The sequence below is a fragment of the Eucyclogobius newberryi genome, unplaced genomic scaffold, assembly GCF_026437365.1.
Source record: "Eucyclogobius newberryi isolate DKJ021-1_F unplaced genomic scaffold, fEucNew1.0.hap1 SCAF_141, whole genome shotgun sequence".
NCBI classification, from domain to species: domain Eukaryota; kingdom Metazoa; phylum Chordata; class Actinopteri; order Gobiiformes; family Gobiidae; genus Eucyclogobius; species Eucyclogobius newberryi.
Window position 1 is genome coordinate 53144 of NW_027315770.1, and position 16857 is coordinate 70000.

The following is a 16857-nucleotide window of genomic DNA, read 5'->3' on the forward strand; positions in this document are numbered from 1 at the left end:
TGTCTGTGTGTCTGTGTTTAATATTGTGCTTCTGTGCAGAGACGTGTCAGTGGAACTGCCTTTCATCCTGATGCATCCCAAACCTGTGGAGCCTCCGGCCTCTCGTCCTCAGTCTGGTACTTTTACACTTGTACTATACATGTACTTTTACACTTATACTATACATGTACTTTTACACTTGTACTATACATGTACTTTTACACTTGTACTATACATGTACTTTTACACTTGTACTATACGTGTACTTTTACACTTGTACTATATGTGTACTTTTACACTTGTACTATACGTGTACTTTTACACTTGTACTATACGTGTACTTTTACACTTGTACTATACGTGTACTTTTACACTTGTACTATACGTGTACTTTTACACTTGTACTATACGTGTACTTTTACACTTGTACTATACGTGTACTTTTACACTTGTACTATACGTGTACTTTTACACTTGTACTATACGTGCACTTTTACACTTGTACTATACGTGCACTTTTACACTTGTACTATACGTGTACTTTTACACTTGTACTATACGTGTACTTTTACACTTGTACTATACGTGTACTTTTACACTTGTACTATACGTGTACTTTTACACTTGTACTATACGTGTACTTTTACACTTGTACTATACGTGTATACGTGTACTTTTACACTTGTACTATACGTGTATACGTGTACTTTTACACTTGTACTATACGTGTACTTTTACACTTGTACTATACCTGTACTTTTACACTTGTACTATACGTGTACTTTTACACTTGTACTATACCTGTACTTTTACACTTGTACTATACCTGTACTTTTACACTTGTACTATACCTGTACTTTTACACTTGTACTATACCTGTACTTTTACACTTGTACTATACCTGTACTTTTACACTTGTACTATACCTGTACTTTTACACTTGTACTATACGTGTACTTTTACACTTGTACTATACGTGTATACGTGTACTTTTACACTTGTACTATACGTGTATACGTGTACTTTTACACTTGTACTATACGTGTACTTTTACACTTGTACTATACGTGTACTTTTACACTTGTACTATACGTGTACTTTTACACTTGTACTATACCTGTACTTTTACACTTGTACTATACCTGTACTTTTACACTTGTACTATACCTGTACTTTTACACTTGTACTATACCTGTACTTTTACACTTGTACTATACCTGTACTTTTACACTTGTACTATACCTGTACTTTTACACTTGTACTATACATGTACTTTTACACTTGTACTATACCTGTACTTTTACACTTGTACTATACATGTACTTTTACACTTGTACTATACCTGTACTTTTACACTTGTACTATACCTGTACTTTTACACTTGTACTATACGTGCACTTTTACACGTGTACTGTACGTGTACTTTTACACTTGTACTTTTACACTTGTACTTTTACACTTGTACTATACATGTACTTTTACACTTGTACTAAACGTGTACTTTTACACTTGTACTTTTACACTTGTACTATACCTGTACTTTTACACTTGTACTATACGTGTACTTTTACACTTGTACTTTTACACTTGTACTATACATGTACTTTTGTACTATACATGTACTTTTACACTTGTACTATACGTGTACTTTTACACTTGTACTATACGTGTACTTTTACACTTGTACTATACGTGTACTTTTACACTTGTACTATACGTGTATACGTGTACTTTTACACTTGTACTATACCTGTACTTTTACACTTGTACTATACATGTACTTTTACACTTGTACTATACATGTACTTTTACACTTGTACTATACGTGTACTTTTACACTTGTACTATACGTGTACTTTTACACTTGTACTATACGTGTACTTTTACACTTGTACTATACGTGTACTTTTACACTTGTACTATACCTGTACTTTTACACTTGTACTATACCTGTACTTTTACACTTGTACTATACCTGTACTTTTACACTTGTACTATACCTGTACTTTTACACTTGTACTATACCTGTACTTTTACACTTGTACTATACGTGTACTTTTACACTTGTACTATACGTGTACTTTTACACTTGTACTATACATGTACTTTTACACTTGTACTATACATGTACTTTTACACTTGTACTATACATGTACTTTTACACTTGTACTATACGTGTACTTTTACACTTGTACTATACGTGTACTTTTACACTTGTACTATACGTGTACTTTTACACTTGTACTATACGTGCACTTTTACACTTGTACTATACGTGCACTTGTACTATACGTGTACTTTTACACTTGTACTATACGTGTACTTTTACACTTGTACATACGTGTACTTTTACACTTGTACTATACATTTACTTTTACACTTGTACTATACATGTACTTTTACACTTGTACTATACGTGCACTTTTACACTTGTACTATACGTGCACTTTTACACTTGTACTATACATTTACTTTTACACTTGTACTATACATGTACTTTTACACTTGTACTATACATGTACTTTTACACTTGTATTATACGTGTATACGTGTACTTTTACACTTGTACTATACGTGTACTTTTACACTTGTACTATACGTGTACTTTTACACTTGTACTATACGTGTACTTTTACACTTGTACTATACGTGTACTTTTACACTTGTACTATACGTGTACTTTTACACTTGTACATACGTGTACTTTTACACTTGTACTATACATTTACTTTTACACTTGTACTATACATTTACTTTTACACTTGTACTATACATGTACTTTTACACTTGTACTATACGTGTACTTTTACACTTGTACTATACGTGTACTTTTACACTTGTACTATACATGTACTTTTACACTTGTACTATACGTGTACTTTTACACTTGTACTATACGTGTACTTTTACACTTGTACTATACGTGTACTTTTACACTTGTACTATACGTGTACTTTTACACTTGTACTATACGTGTACTTTTACACTTGTACTATACGTGTACTTTTACACTTGTACTATACGTGTACTTTTACACTTGTACTATACCTGTACTTTTACACTTGTACTATACCTGTACTTTTACACTTGTACTATACGTGTACTTTTACACTTGTACTATACGTGCACTTGTACTATACGTGTACTTTTACACTTGTACTATACGTGTACTTTTACACTTGTACTATACGTGTACTTTTACACTTGTACTATACGTGTACTTTTACACTTGTACTATACCTGTACTTTTACACTTGTACTATACATGTACTTTTACACTTGTACTATACGTGTACTTTTACACTTGTACTATACGTTTACTTTTACACTTGTACTATACGTGCACTTGTACTATACGTGTACTTTTACACTTGTACTATACGTGTACTTTTACACTTGTACTATACGTGTACTTTTACACTTGTACTATACATGTACTTTTACACTTGCACTATACGTGTACATGTACTTTTACACTTGTACTATACGTGTACATGTACTTTTACACTTGTACTATACGTGTACTTTTACACTTGTACTATACATGTACTTTTACACTTGTACTATACGTGTACATGTACTTTTACACTTGTACTATACGTGTACTTTTACACTTGTACTATACGTGTACTTTTACACTTGTACTATACCTGTACTTTTACACTTGTACTATACCTGTACTTTTACACTTGTACTATACCTGTACTTTTACACTTGTACTATACCTGTACTTTTACACTTGTACTATACCTGTACTTTTACACTTGTACTATACCTGTACTTTTACACTTGTACTATACATGTACTTTTACACTTGTACTATACCTGTACTTTTACACTTGTACTATACATGTACTTTTACACTTGTACTATACCTGTACTTTTACACTTGTACTATACCTGTACTTTTACACTTGTACTATACGTGCACTTTTACACGTGTACTGTACGTGTACTTTTACACTTGTACTTTTACACTTGTACTTTTACACTTGTACTATACATGTACTTTTACACTTGTACTAAACGTGTACTTTTACACTTGTACTTTTACACTTGTACTATACCTGTACTTTTACACTTGTACTATACGTGTACTTTTACACTTGTACTTTTACACTTGTACTATACATGTACTTTTGTACTATACATGTACTTTTACACTTGTACTATACGTGTACTTTTACACTTGTACTATACGTGTACTTTTACACTTGTACTATACGTGTACTTTTACACTTGTACTATACGTGTATACGTGTACTTTTACACTTGTACTATACCTGTACTTTTACACTTGTACTATACATGTACTTTTACACTTGTACTATACATGTACTTTTACACTTGTACTATACGTGTACTTTTACACTTGTACTATACGTGTACTTTTACACTTGTACTATACGTGTACTTTTACACTTGTACTATACGTGTACTTTTACACTTGTACTATACCTGTACTTTTACACTTGTACTATACCTGTACTTTTACACTTGTACTATACCTGTACTTTTACACTTGTACTATACCTGTACTTTTACACTTGTACTATACCTGTACTTTTACACTTGTACTATACGTGTACTTTTACACTTGTACTATACGTGTACTTTTACACTTGTACTATACATGTACTTTTACACTTGTACTATACATGTACTTTTACACTTGTACTATACATGTACTTTTACACTTGTACTATACGTGTACTTTTACACTTGTACTATACGTGTACTTTTACACTTGTACTATACGTGTACTTTTACACTTGTACTATACGTGCACTTTTACACTTGTACTATACGTGCACTTGTACTATACGTGTACTTTTACACTTGTACTATACGTGTACTTTTACACTTGTACATACGTGTACTTTTACACTTGTACTATACATTTACTTTTACACTTGTACTATACATGTACTTTTACACTTGTACTATACGTGCACTTTTACACTTGTACTATACGTGCACTTTTACACTTGTACTATACATTTACTTTTACACTTGTACTATACATGTACTTTTACACTTGTACTATACATGTACTTTTACACTTGTATTATACGTGTATACGTGTACTTTTACACTTGTACTATACGTGTACTTTTACACTTGTACTATACGTGTACTTTTACACTTGTACTATACGTGTACTTTTACACTTGTACTATACGTGTACTTTTACACTTGTACTATACGTGTACTTTTACACTTGTACATACGTGTACTTTTACACTTGTACTATACATTTACTTTTACACTTGTACTATACATTTACTTTTACACTTGTACTATACATGTACTTTTACACTTGTACTATACGTGTACTTTTACACTTGTACTATACGTGTACTTTTACACTTGTACTATACATGTACTTTTACACTTGTACTATACGTGTACTTTTACACTTGTACTATACGTGTACTTTTACACTTGTACTATACGTGTACTTTTACACTTGTACTATACGTGTACTTTTACACTTGTACTATACGTGTACTTTTACACTTGTACTATACGTGTACTTTTACACTTGTACTATACGTGTACTTTTACACTTGTACTATACCTGTACTTTTACACTTGTACTATACCTGTACTTTTACACTTGTACTATACGTGTACTTTTACACTTGTACTATACGTGCACTTGTACTATACGTGTACTTTTACACTTGTACTATACGTGTACTTTTACACTTGTACTATACGTGTACTTTTACACTTGTACTATACGTGTACTTTTACACTTGTACTATACCTGTACTTTTACACTTGTACTATACATGTACTTTTACACTTGTACTATACGTGTACTTTTACACTTGTACTATACGTTTACTTTTACACTTGTACTATACGTGCACTTGTACTATACGTGTACTTTTACACTTGTACTATACGTGTACTTTTACACTTGTACTATACGTGTACTTTTACACTTGTACTATACATGTACTTTTACACTTGCACTATACGTGTACATGTACTTTTACACTTGTACTATACGTGTACATGTACTTTTACACTTGTACTATACGTGTACTTTTACACTTGTACTATACATGTACTTTTACACTTGTACTATACGTGTACATGTACTTTTACACTTGTACTATACGTGTACTTTTACACTTGTACTACATGTTAACATGCAGCTTTAGTGGAATGGCGTGTTCACATGATCTTCTTTGTTACCCTCAGCAGTGCCAGAGTTGGATCCTCCCATCGACACGAATCTGATCGAGTTTGACACAAAGTGAGTCATGTATATATATATAATATAATATATATCAAGCCTTTTTAGAGTTTACATCTGAAATATCTGTTTTTACATTACAAAAGATGAATATTTATATATATATATATATATATATATATATATATATATATATATATATATATATATATATATATAAATATTCATCTTTTGTAATGTAAAAAATGATATTTCAGATGTAAACTCTAAAAAGGCTTGATGGTTTGCTTGATGTCTCTCCCGCTCTCGCTCTAGCAGCAGCATTTCCCAGGACGATGACTTCGTGTTCGAGGACTTCGCTCGGCTCCGGCTCAAAGGCGTTGTGGACGACAAAGACGAGGACTGCTAGAACGTCCAGAATGTCCGCTCGGACTTTCCACCAACGCGCTTCATCTGCAGCGTGTTAAGTCCAGCTGAACGTCCTGATGTGAAGAGCTGACCACATGGACTCTGCTCAGAGCTCAACGCCTTTAGTCCTGGTTTAGACCTGGTTTAGACCTGGTTTAGTCCTGGTTTAGACCTGGTTTAGTCCTGGTTTAGTCCTGGTTTAGTCCTGGTTTAGACCTGGTTTAGTCCTGGTTTAGTCCTGGTTTAGACCTGGTTTAGTCCTGGTTTAGTCCTGGTTTAGTCCTGGTTTAGTCCTGGTTTAGTCCTGGTTTAGACCTGGTTTAGTCCTGGTTTAGTCCTGGTTTAGTCCTGGTTTAGTCCTGGTTTAGTCCTGGTTTAGTCCTGGTTTAGACCTGGTTTAGACCGGGTTTAGTCCTGGTTTAGACCTGGTTTAGTCCTGGTTTAGTCCTGGTTTAGTCCTGGTTTAGTCCTGGTTTAGTCCTGGTTTAGACCTGGTTTAGTCCTGGTTTAGTCCTGGTTTAGTCCTGGTTTAGACCTGGTTTAGACCTGGTTTAGACCTGGTTTAGTCCTGGTTTAGTCCTGGTTTAGACCTGGTTTAGACCTGGTTTAGTCCTGGTTTAGTCCTGGTTTAGTCCTGCTTTGAGCTCGGAGCTGAGTCGTCGTGGCGACTGTAAATCAGAATTATATATTTGAATATTTTGTGTTTAAAGTGAAACATTCTCAAACAAAAACAATATTTCACATTTATTTATTACTTTCACTTTTTTCTTGTTGAAAAATATTTTCGCATCAACAAAATTTCCCTCAAAAAAGAAGATTTTTTGCCTGAATTAAAGAGTTAAATTAGAACTTGATGTTTGTGACGTTTAGTGAGAATAAAACGCTGCTGTCGTTTGGTTCAAATCTGTGCCTTTCACAATAAAATGGAAGAATCACCAAAATAAATTAGCATTTGGAACGACTGTGTGAAAAGGATGTGGTTTCAAAACTCGCCTTGTTCTAGAAAAGTTGCCATTTTTGTGATTTTTGATGTGATGAATAAAATGTGCCCAAATGTTTCTTTTTCAGGATTTAAAAAGTGCAAACTTTGTGTTTTGAGCCAAATTTCTGTCGTTTTCTGTCATTTTAAATGTTTATTTTTTTTACAGCTTTAATAGTTTTATTTTGAAGTTTTTGCCTTTTTTGTCAAACTCATTTTCTCAACTTCAAATGTTTTATTAAAAACGACACAATTTCAGAAAATCAAACTTAATGTGATTCTAATGATTTTAAAATGTTATTCAAATAAACGAGTTATATTTACATATTAAACACGTTTATATTTTGCATTATTCTTACATTCAAACATTAAATTTCCTAAAACTTCAAACTTTAAAAAAAAATTGTTTCAAACTTTGTGCCAAATCGTCTGAACCAAACGCAGCTCGTTTAAAGATTTAACCCTTTCATTTTCAGAAGCAGGAAATGCACCAGTTTATTTATTCAAACTGTTTAACTTTATTTAAATGTGTTTTACATCTTGAAGACAATTTGACTCATTTTCTATTCATTTTTACAGAAGAAGAACATGTTATATATGTATATAAACATGTGTATATATATATATATATATATATATATATATATATATATATATATATATATATATATATAACATATATTATAATATATGTTGTATCATGTAAAACTTTCAGATTTTTCATCTTTCTAAAATGAAGTTTGACAGATGTAACTTTTGATCTTTTATTTAAACTTAAACTTTGCTGCACTTCCTGCTCTGCTCTGATTGGTCGGTTCCTTTATTTATTTTTCAGACAAAAGTTGGTGTTTTTCCACCTGAACTTTTGCCACTCAAACTGCGCTTTTTTCACGCTCAGATAAAGCTTTTACTGGGCGTGGCAGGCAGGGGGCGCTCTTCACTGGGCGTGGCAGGCAGGGGGCGCTCTTCACTGGGCGTGGCAGGCAGGGGGCGTGGTAGGCAGGGGGCGCTCTTCACTGGGCGTGGCAGGCAGGGGGCGTGGTAGGCAGGGGGCGCTCTTCACTGGGCGTGGCAGGCAGGGGGCGTGGTAGGCAGGGGGCGTGGCAGGCAGGGGGCGCTCTTCACTGGGCGTGGCAGGCAGGGGGCGTGGCAGGTAGGGGGCGTGGCAGGCAGGGGGCGTGGCAGGCAGGGGGCGCTCTTTAGCATGTTTTTCTTCGCCGTGACGTCCAGAGTTTAGTCGTGATTCAGATTCTCTCAGTTTCAGCTTCTCGTGGTGATATTGATATGATTGTTCTTATGTTCATGTATGACATCATCATGTATGACATCACCATGTATGACATCACCATGTATGACATCACCATGTATGACATCACCATGTATGACATCACCATGTATGACATCACCATGTATGACATCATGTATGACATCACCATGTATGACATCATCATGTATGACATCACCATGTATGACATCACCATGTATGACATCACCATGTATGACATCACCATGTATGACATCACCATGTATGACATCACCATGTATGACATCATCATGTATGACATCATCATGTATGACATCACCATGTATGACATCATGTATGACATCATCATGTATGACATCATCATGTATGACATCATGTATGACATCATGTATGACATCATCATGTATGACATCACCATGTATGACATCATCATGTATGACATCACCATGTATGACATCACCATGTATGACATCACCATGTATGACATCACCATGTATGACATCACCATGTATGACATCACCATGTATGACATCACCATGTATGACATCATGTATGACATCATCATGTATGACATCACCATGTATGACATCACCATGTATGACATCACCATGTATGACATCACCATGTATGACATCACCATGTATGACATCACCATGTATGACATCACCATGTATGACATCATCATGTATGACATCACCATGTATGACATCACCATGTATGACATCATCATGTATGACATCATCATGTATGACATCACCATGTATGACATCACCATGTATGACATCATCATGTATGACATCATTATGTATGACATCACCATGTATGACATCATGTATGACATCATCATGTATGACATCATCATGTATGACATCATGTATGACATCATCATGTATGACATCACCATGTATGACATCACCATGTATGACATCATCATGTATGACATCATCATGTATGACATCACCATGTATGACATCATCATGTATGACATCATCATGTATGACATCACCATGTATGACATCACCATGTATGACATCACCATGTATGACATCACCATGTATGACATCACCATGTATGACATCATCATGTATGACATCACCATGTATGACATCATCATGTATGACATCATGTATGACATCACCATGTATGACATCATGTATGACATCACCATGTATGACATCACCATGTATGACATCACCATGTATGACATCACCATGTATGACATCACCATGTATGACATCACCATGTATGACATCATGTATGACATCACCATGTATGACATCACCATGTATGACATCACCATGTATGACATCACCATGTATGACATCACCATGTATGACATCATCATGTATGACATCACCATGTATGACATCACCATGTATGACATCATCATGTATGACATCACCATGTATGACATCATGTATGACATCACCATGTATGACATCATGTATGACATCACCATGTATGACATCACCATGTATGACATCACCATGTATGACATCACCATGTATGACATCATCATGTATGACATCACCATGTATGACATCACCATGTATGACATCATCATGTATGACATCATCATGTATGACATCATCATGTATGACATCATCATGTATGACATCATCATGTATGACATCACCATGTATGACATCATCATGTATGACATCATCATGTATGACATCACCATGTATGACATCACCATGTATGACATCATCATGTATGACATCACCATGTATGACATCATCATGTATGACATCACCATGTATGACATCACCATGTATGACATCATCATGTATGACATCATCATGTATGACATCATCATGTATGACATCACCATGTATGACATCATGTATGACATCACCATGTATGACATCACCATGTATGACATCATCATGTATGACATCACCATGTATGACATCACCATGTATGACATCACCATGTATGACATCACCATGTATGACATCACCATGTATGACATCATGTATGACATCATCATGTATGACATCATCATGTATGACATCACCATGTATGACATCACCATGTATGACATCATCATGTATGACATCATCATGTATGACATCATGTATGACATCACCATGTATGACATCACCATGTATGACATCATCATGTATGACATCACCATGTATGACATCACCATGTATGACATCACCATGTATGACATCACCATGTATGACATCATGTATGACATCATCATGTATGACATCACCATGTATGACATCACCATGTATGACATCACCATGTATGACATCACCATGTATGACATCATCATGTATGACATCACCATGTATGACATCACCATGTATGACATCATCATGTATGACATCATGTATGACATCACCATGTATGACATCACCATGTATGACATCATCATGTATGACATCACCATGTATGACATCACCATGTATGACATCACCATGTATGACATCACCATGTATGACATCATCATGTATGACATCACCATGTATGACATCACCATGTATGACATCATCATGTATGACATCATCATGTATGACATCACCATGTATGACATCATCATGTATGACATCATCATGTATGACATCATCATGTATGACATCACCATGTATGACATCATCATGTATGACATCATCATGTATGACATCACCATGTATGACATCACCATGTATGACATCACCATGTATGACATCATCATGTATGACATCACCATGTATGACATCATCATGTATGACATCACCATGTATGACATCACCATGTATGACATCATCATGTATGACATCACCATGTATGACATCACCATGTATGACATCATCATGTATGACATCATCATGTATGACATCACCATGTATGACATCATCATGTATGACATCATCATGTATGACATCATCATGTATGACATCATCATGTATGACATCACCATGTATGACATCATCATGTATGACATCATGTATGACATCATCATGTATGACATCACCATGTATGACATCACCATGTATGACATCACCATGTATGACATCACCATGTATGACATCATCATGTATGACATCATCATGTATGACATCACCATGTATGACATCACCATGTATGACATCATCATGTATGACATCATCATGTATGACATCACCATGTATGACATCATCATGTATGACATCATCATGTATGACATCACCATGTATGACATCATCATGTATGACATCATGTATGACATCATGTATGACATCATGTATGACATCATGTATGACATCATCATGTATGACATCATCATGTATGACATCACCATGTATGACATCACCATGTATGACATCATCATGTATGACATCACCATGTATGACATCACCATGTATGACATCACCATGTATGACATCATCATGTATGACATCACCATGTATGACATCATCATGTATGACATCACCATGTATGACATCATCATGTATGACATCACCATGTATGACATCACCATGTATGACATCACCATGTATGACATCATCATGTATGACATCACCATGTATGACATCACCATGTATGACATCACCATGTATGACATCACCATGTATGACATCACCATGTATGACATCATCATGTATGACATCATCATGTATGACATCATCATGTATGACATCACCATGTATGACATCACCATGTATGACATCACCATGTATGACATCATCATGTATGACATCACCATGTATGACATCACCATGTATGACATCACCATGTATGACATCATCATGTATGACATCATCATGTATGACATCATGTATGACATCACCATGTATGACATCATCATGTATGACATCATCATGTATGACATCATGTATGACATCACCATGTATGACATCACCATGTATGACATCACCATGTATGACATCATCATGTATGACATCACCATGTATGACATCATCATGTATGACATCACCATGTATGACATCACCATGTATGACATCACCATGTATGACATCATCATGTATGACATCACCATGTATGACATCACCATGTATGACATCACCATGTATGACATCATCATGTATGACATCATCATGTATGACATCACCATGTATGACATCACCATGTATGACATCACCATGTATGACATCATCATGTATGACATCACCATGTATGACATCATCATGTATGACATCACCATGTATGACATCACCATGTATGACATCACCATGTATGACATCATCATGTATGACATCATCATGTATGACATCATGTATGACATCATCATGTATGACATCACCATGTATGACATCACCATGTATGACATCACCATGTATGACATCATCATGTATGACATCACCATGTATGACATCACCATGTATGACATCATGTATGACATCACCATGTATGACATCATCATGTATGACATCACCATGTATGACATCATCATGTATGACATCATCATGTATGACATCATCATGTATGACATCACCATGTATGACATCACCATGTATGACATCACCATGTATGACATCATGTATGACATCACCATGTATGACATCACCATGTATGACATCATCATGTATGACATCACCATGTATGACATCACCATGTATGACATCATCATGTATGACATCACCATGTATGACATCATCATGTATGACATCACCATGTATGACATCACCATGTATGACATCATCATGTATGACATCACCATGTATGACATCATCATGTATGACATCATGTATGACATCACCATGTATGACATCATCATGTATGACATCACCATGTATGACATCATCATGTATGACATCATCATGTATGACATCACCATGTATGACATCATCATGTATGACATCATGTATGACATCATGTATGACATCATGTATGACATCATGTATGACATCATCATGTATGACATCATCATGTATGACATCACCATGTATGACATCACCATGTATGACATCATCATGTATGACATCACCATGTATGACATCACCATGTATGACATCACCATTTATGACATCATCATGTATGACATCACCATGTATGACATCATCATGTATGACATCACCATGTATGACATCATCATGTATGACATCACCATGTATGACATCACCATGTATGACATCACCATGTATGACATCATCATGTATGACATCACCATGTATGACATCACCATGTATGACATCACCATGTATGACATCACCATGTATGACATCACCATGTATGACATCATCATGTATGACATCATCATGTATGACATCATCATGTATGACATCACCATGTATGACATCACCATGTATGACATCACCATGTATGACATCATCATGTATGACATCACCATGTATGACATCATCATGTATGACATCACCATGTATGACATCATCATGTATGACATCACCATGTATGACATCACCATGTATGACATCATCATGTATGACATCACCATGTATGACATCATCATGTATGACATCATGTATGACATCACCATGTATGACATCACCATGTATGACATCATCATGTATGACATCACCATGTATGACATCACCATGTATGACATCATCATGTATGACATCATCACTCTTCATAATCACATTGTTTGACTTGTATTTTTTATTTTGAGATTTTTATTTTAGTTTTCTTTTTCTTATTAAAGTGAAATGACTTCAGCCTCGAGTCTCGTTCTTTACATTTCCTCCTCAAACAAAGTCAAACACTGAAAGTACTGAAGTGAAAGTACTGAAGTGAAAGTACTGAAGTGAAAGTACTGAAGTGAAAGTACTGAAGTGAAAGTACTGAAGTGAAAGTACTGAAGTGAAAGTACTGAAGTGAAAGTACTGAAGTGAAAGTACTGAAGTGAAAGTACTGAAGTGAAAGTACTGAAGTATTCGCAGTAGAAATTACTTCAACTTTGAACTTTTGATGAGTTTTTTTGAACGTTGTGATTTGAAGCTTAAAATGTTAAAAGATATTTTATGTCCAAGAGTCATTCTCAATCTGAGCATCAAGACCGGGAACTCGGATATTTATCCTACTCTGAGTAAGCCCCGCCCACCGGGCGATGAAAAGGTGTTATTACACTTATTACAGTATTACACTATTACACTTATTACACTATTACACTACTACACTATTAATCTATTACACTACAACACTATTACACTTATTACACTATTACACTACTACACTATTAATCTATTACACTACAACACTATTACACTTATTGAACTTATTACACTACTACACTTATTACACTACTACACTTATTACACTATTACACTACTACATTTATTACACTTATTACACTTACATTATTACACTACTACACTTATTGCACTATTACACTTATTACACTATTACACTACTACATTTATTACACTTATTACACTTACATTATTACACTACTACACTTATTACACTACTACACTTATTACACTACTACACTTATTACACTATTACACTACTACATTTATTACACTTATTACACTTACATTATTACATTATTGCACTTATTACATTATTACACTACTACACTTATTAACACTTGTTAGAGCAATAATGGAATTAATTAAGAAAAGTATTTTTGTTAAAGTATAAATAAGTATTAAATCAATATAATTACATCTGAATCTTTAGTATAAATTCCTAATGTTCTAATTATTAACAAAGTCTAATCCTTAAGTTAAATGTATAATTTATGTCACGCTTCAGTCTGGAGCGGGAGAGGGCGGGGCCAGAGTGGGAGAGGGCGGGGCCAGAGTGGGAGAGGGCGGGGCCAGAGTGGGAGAGGGCGGGGCCAGAGTGGGAGAGGGCGGGGCCAGAGAAGTAGGCCAAACTTAATTGGTCAAAGGGGAACAGGTGAGGCAGGTCGAGATGGAAGTCAGAGGGCGACACGGTCTTCTACCGCGCACATCCCGCGCACATGGCAGAACATCGTGCATCTTTTTGATTGTGCAAAATAAAGGAAATAAACGCACCACGGACGACGTGAGTTTTTGTTCGTGAGGATTTAGTGTGAGTCAAACGGACTCAAAGGAGGAAACTGAGCAGATTTTGGTGAAGATCGACAAGAAGCCAAAACAAAGTCAAAGACCCGGTGAAGCTGGAATCCAGAGCAAAGACGCCCCGGGGCGTGGCACTGGGGCGTGGCACCGGGGCGTGGCACCGGGGCGTGGCACCGGGGCGTGGCACCGGGGCGTGGCACACGTTTGGAATTCTGAATGAATCAGAGACGCGGCTGGTTGAGCGCGAGGCTCGCGCCGAGTGAGGATCAAGAGCCCAATTGTGGCTTTGGACATTTGAACAATCTCGCACTTTCTGACCAAAGGCACTTATTGTAAATGAAATGGAAAATATTCTTGGAAAAAGTGGGAACAATCACTAAAGTTGAGCAAACGGATCTGGACAAATGAATGAAACGGAGGAACGTGGAAATGAGGAGGAAATGGCTCAAAACAATAACGGAGAAATGGAAAATGACCTCAAAAGACTCAGTGCCAGTCGCAGAGGAAGAGGAAGAGGCAGAGGAAGAGGAAGAGGAAGAGGAAGAGGCAGAGGAAGAGGAAGAGGAAGAGGAAGAGGCAGAGGCAGAGGAAGAGGCAGAGGAAGAGGAAGAGGCAGAGGCAGAGGAAGAGGAAGAGGCAGAGGAAGAGGAAGAGGCAGAGGCAGAGGAAGAGGCAGAGGAAGAGGAAGAGGCAGAGGCAGAGGAAGAGGCAGAGGCAGAGGAAGAGGAAGAGGAAGAGGCAGAGGCAGAGGAAGAGGAAGAGGCAGAGGCAGAGGAAGAGGCAGAGGAAGAGGAAGAGGAAGAGGCAGAGGAAGAGGAAGAGGAAGAGGCAGAGGCAGAGGAAGAGGCAGAGGCAGAGGCAGAGGAAGAGGAAGAGGAAGAGGCAGAGGAAGAGGAAGAGGCAGAGGAAGAGGCAGAGGCAGAGGAAGAGGAAGAGGCAGAGGCAGAGGAAGAGGCAGAGGAAGAGGAAGAGGCAGAGGAAGAGGCAGAGGCAGAGGAAGAGGCAGAGGAAGAGGAAGAGGCAGAGGCAGAGGAAGAGGCAGAGGAAGAGGAAGAGGCAGAGGAAGAGGCAG

At 36.4% G+C, this 16857-nt stretch overlaps 1 protein-coding gene across 3 annotated transcripts in view; it reads left to right on the forward strand.

Moving 5' to 3' along the window:
• The window catches only part of LOC140360163 (arrestin red cell), a 34314-nt gene extending 27699 nt beyond the window's left edge, over nt 1-6615 (forward strand). The window contains exons 14-16 of one of the 3 annotated variants that reach the window (XM_072445408.1): nt 40-116; nt 6196-6250; nt 6506-6615. In XM_072445408.1, coding sequence (XP_072301509.1) covers nt 40-116; nt 6196-6250; nt 6506-6599 — 226 coding nt within the window. In that variant the 3' untranslated portion in view covers nt 6600-6615. The remainder of the gene's footprint in view (nt 1-39; nt 117-6195; nt 6251-6505) is intronic. The other 2 variants (XM_072445410.1, XM_072445409.1) reach the window with 2 other exon arrangements.
• Nucleotides 6616-16857: the final 10242 nt, after the last annotated feature.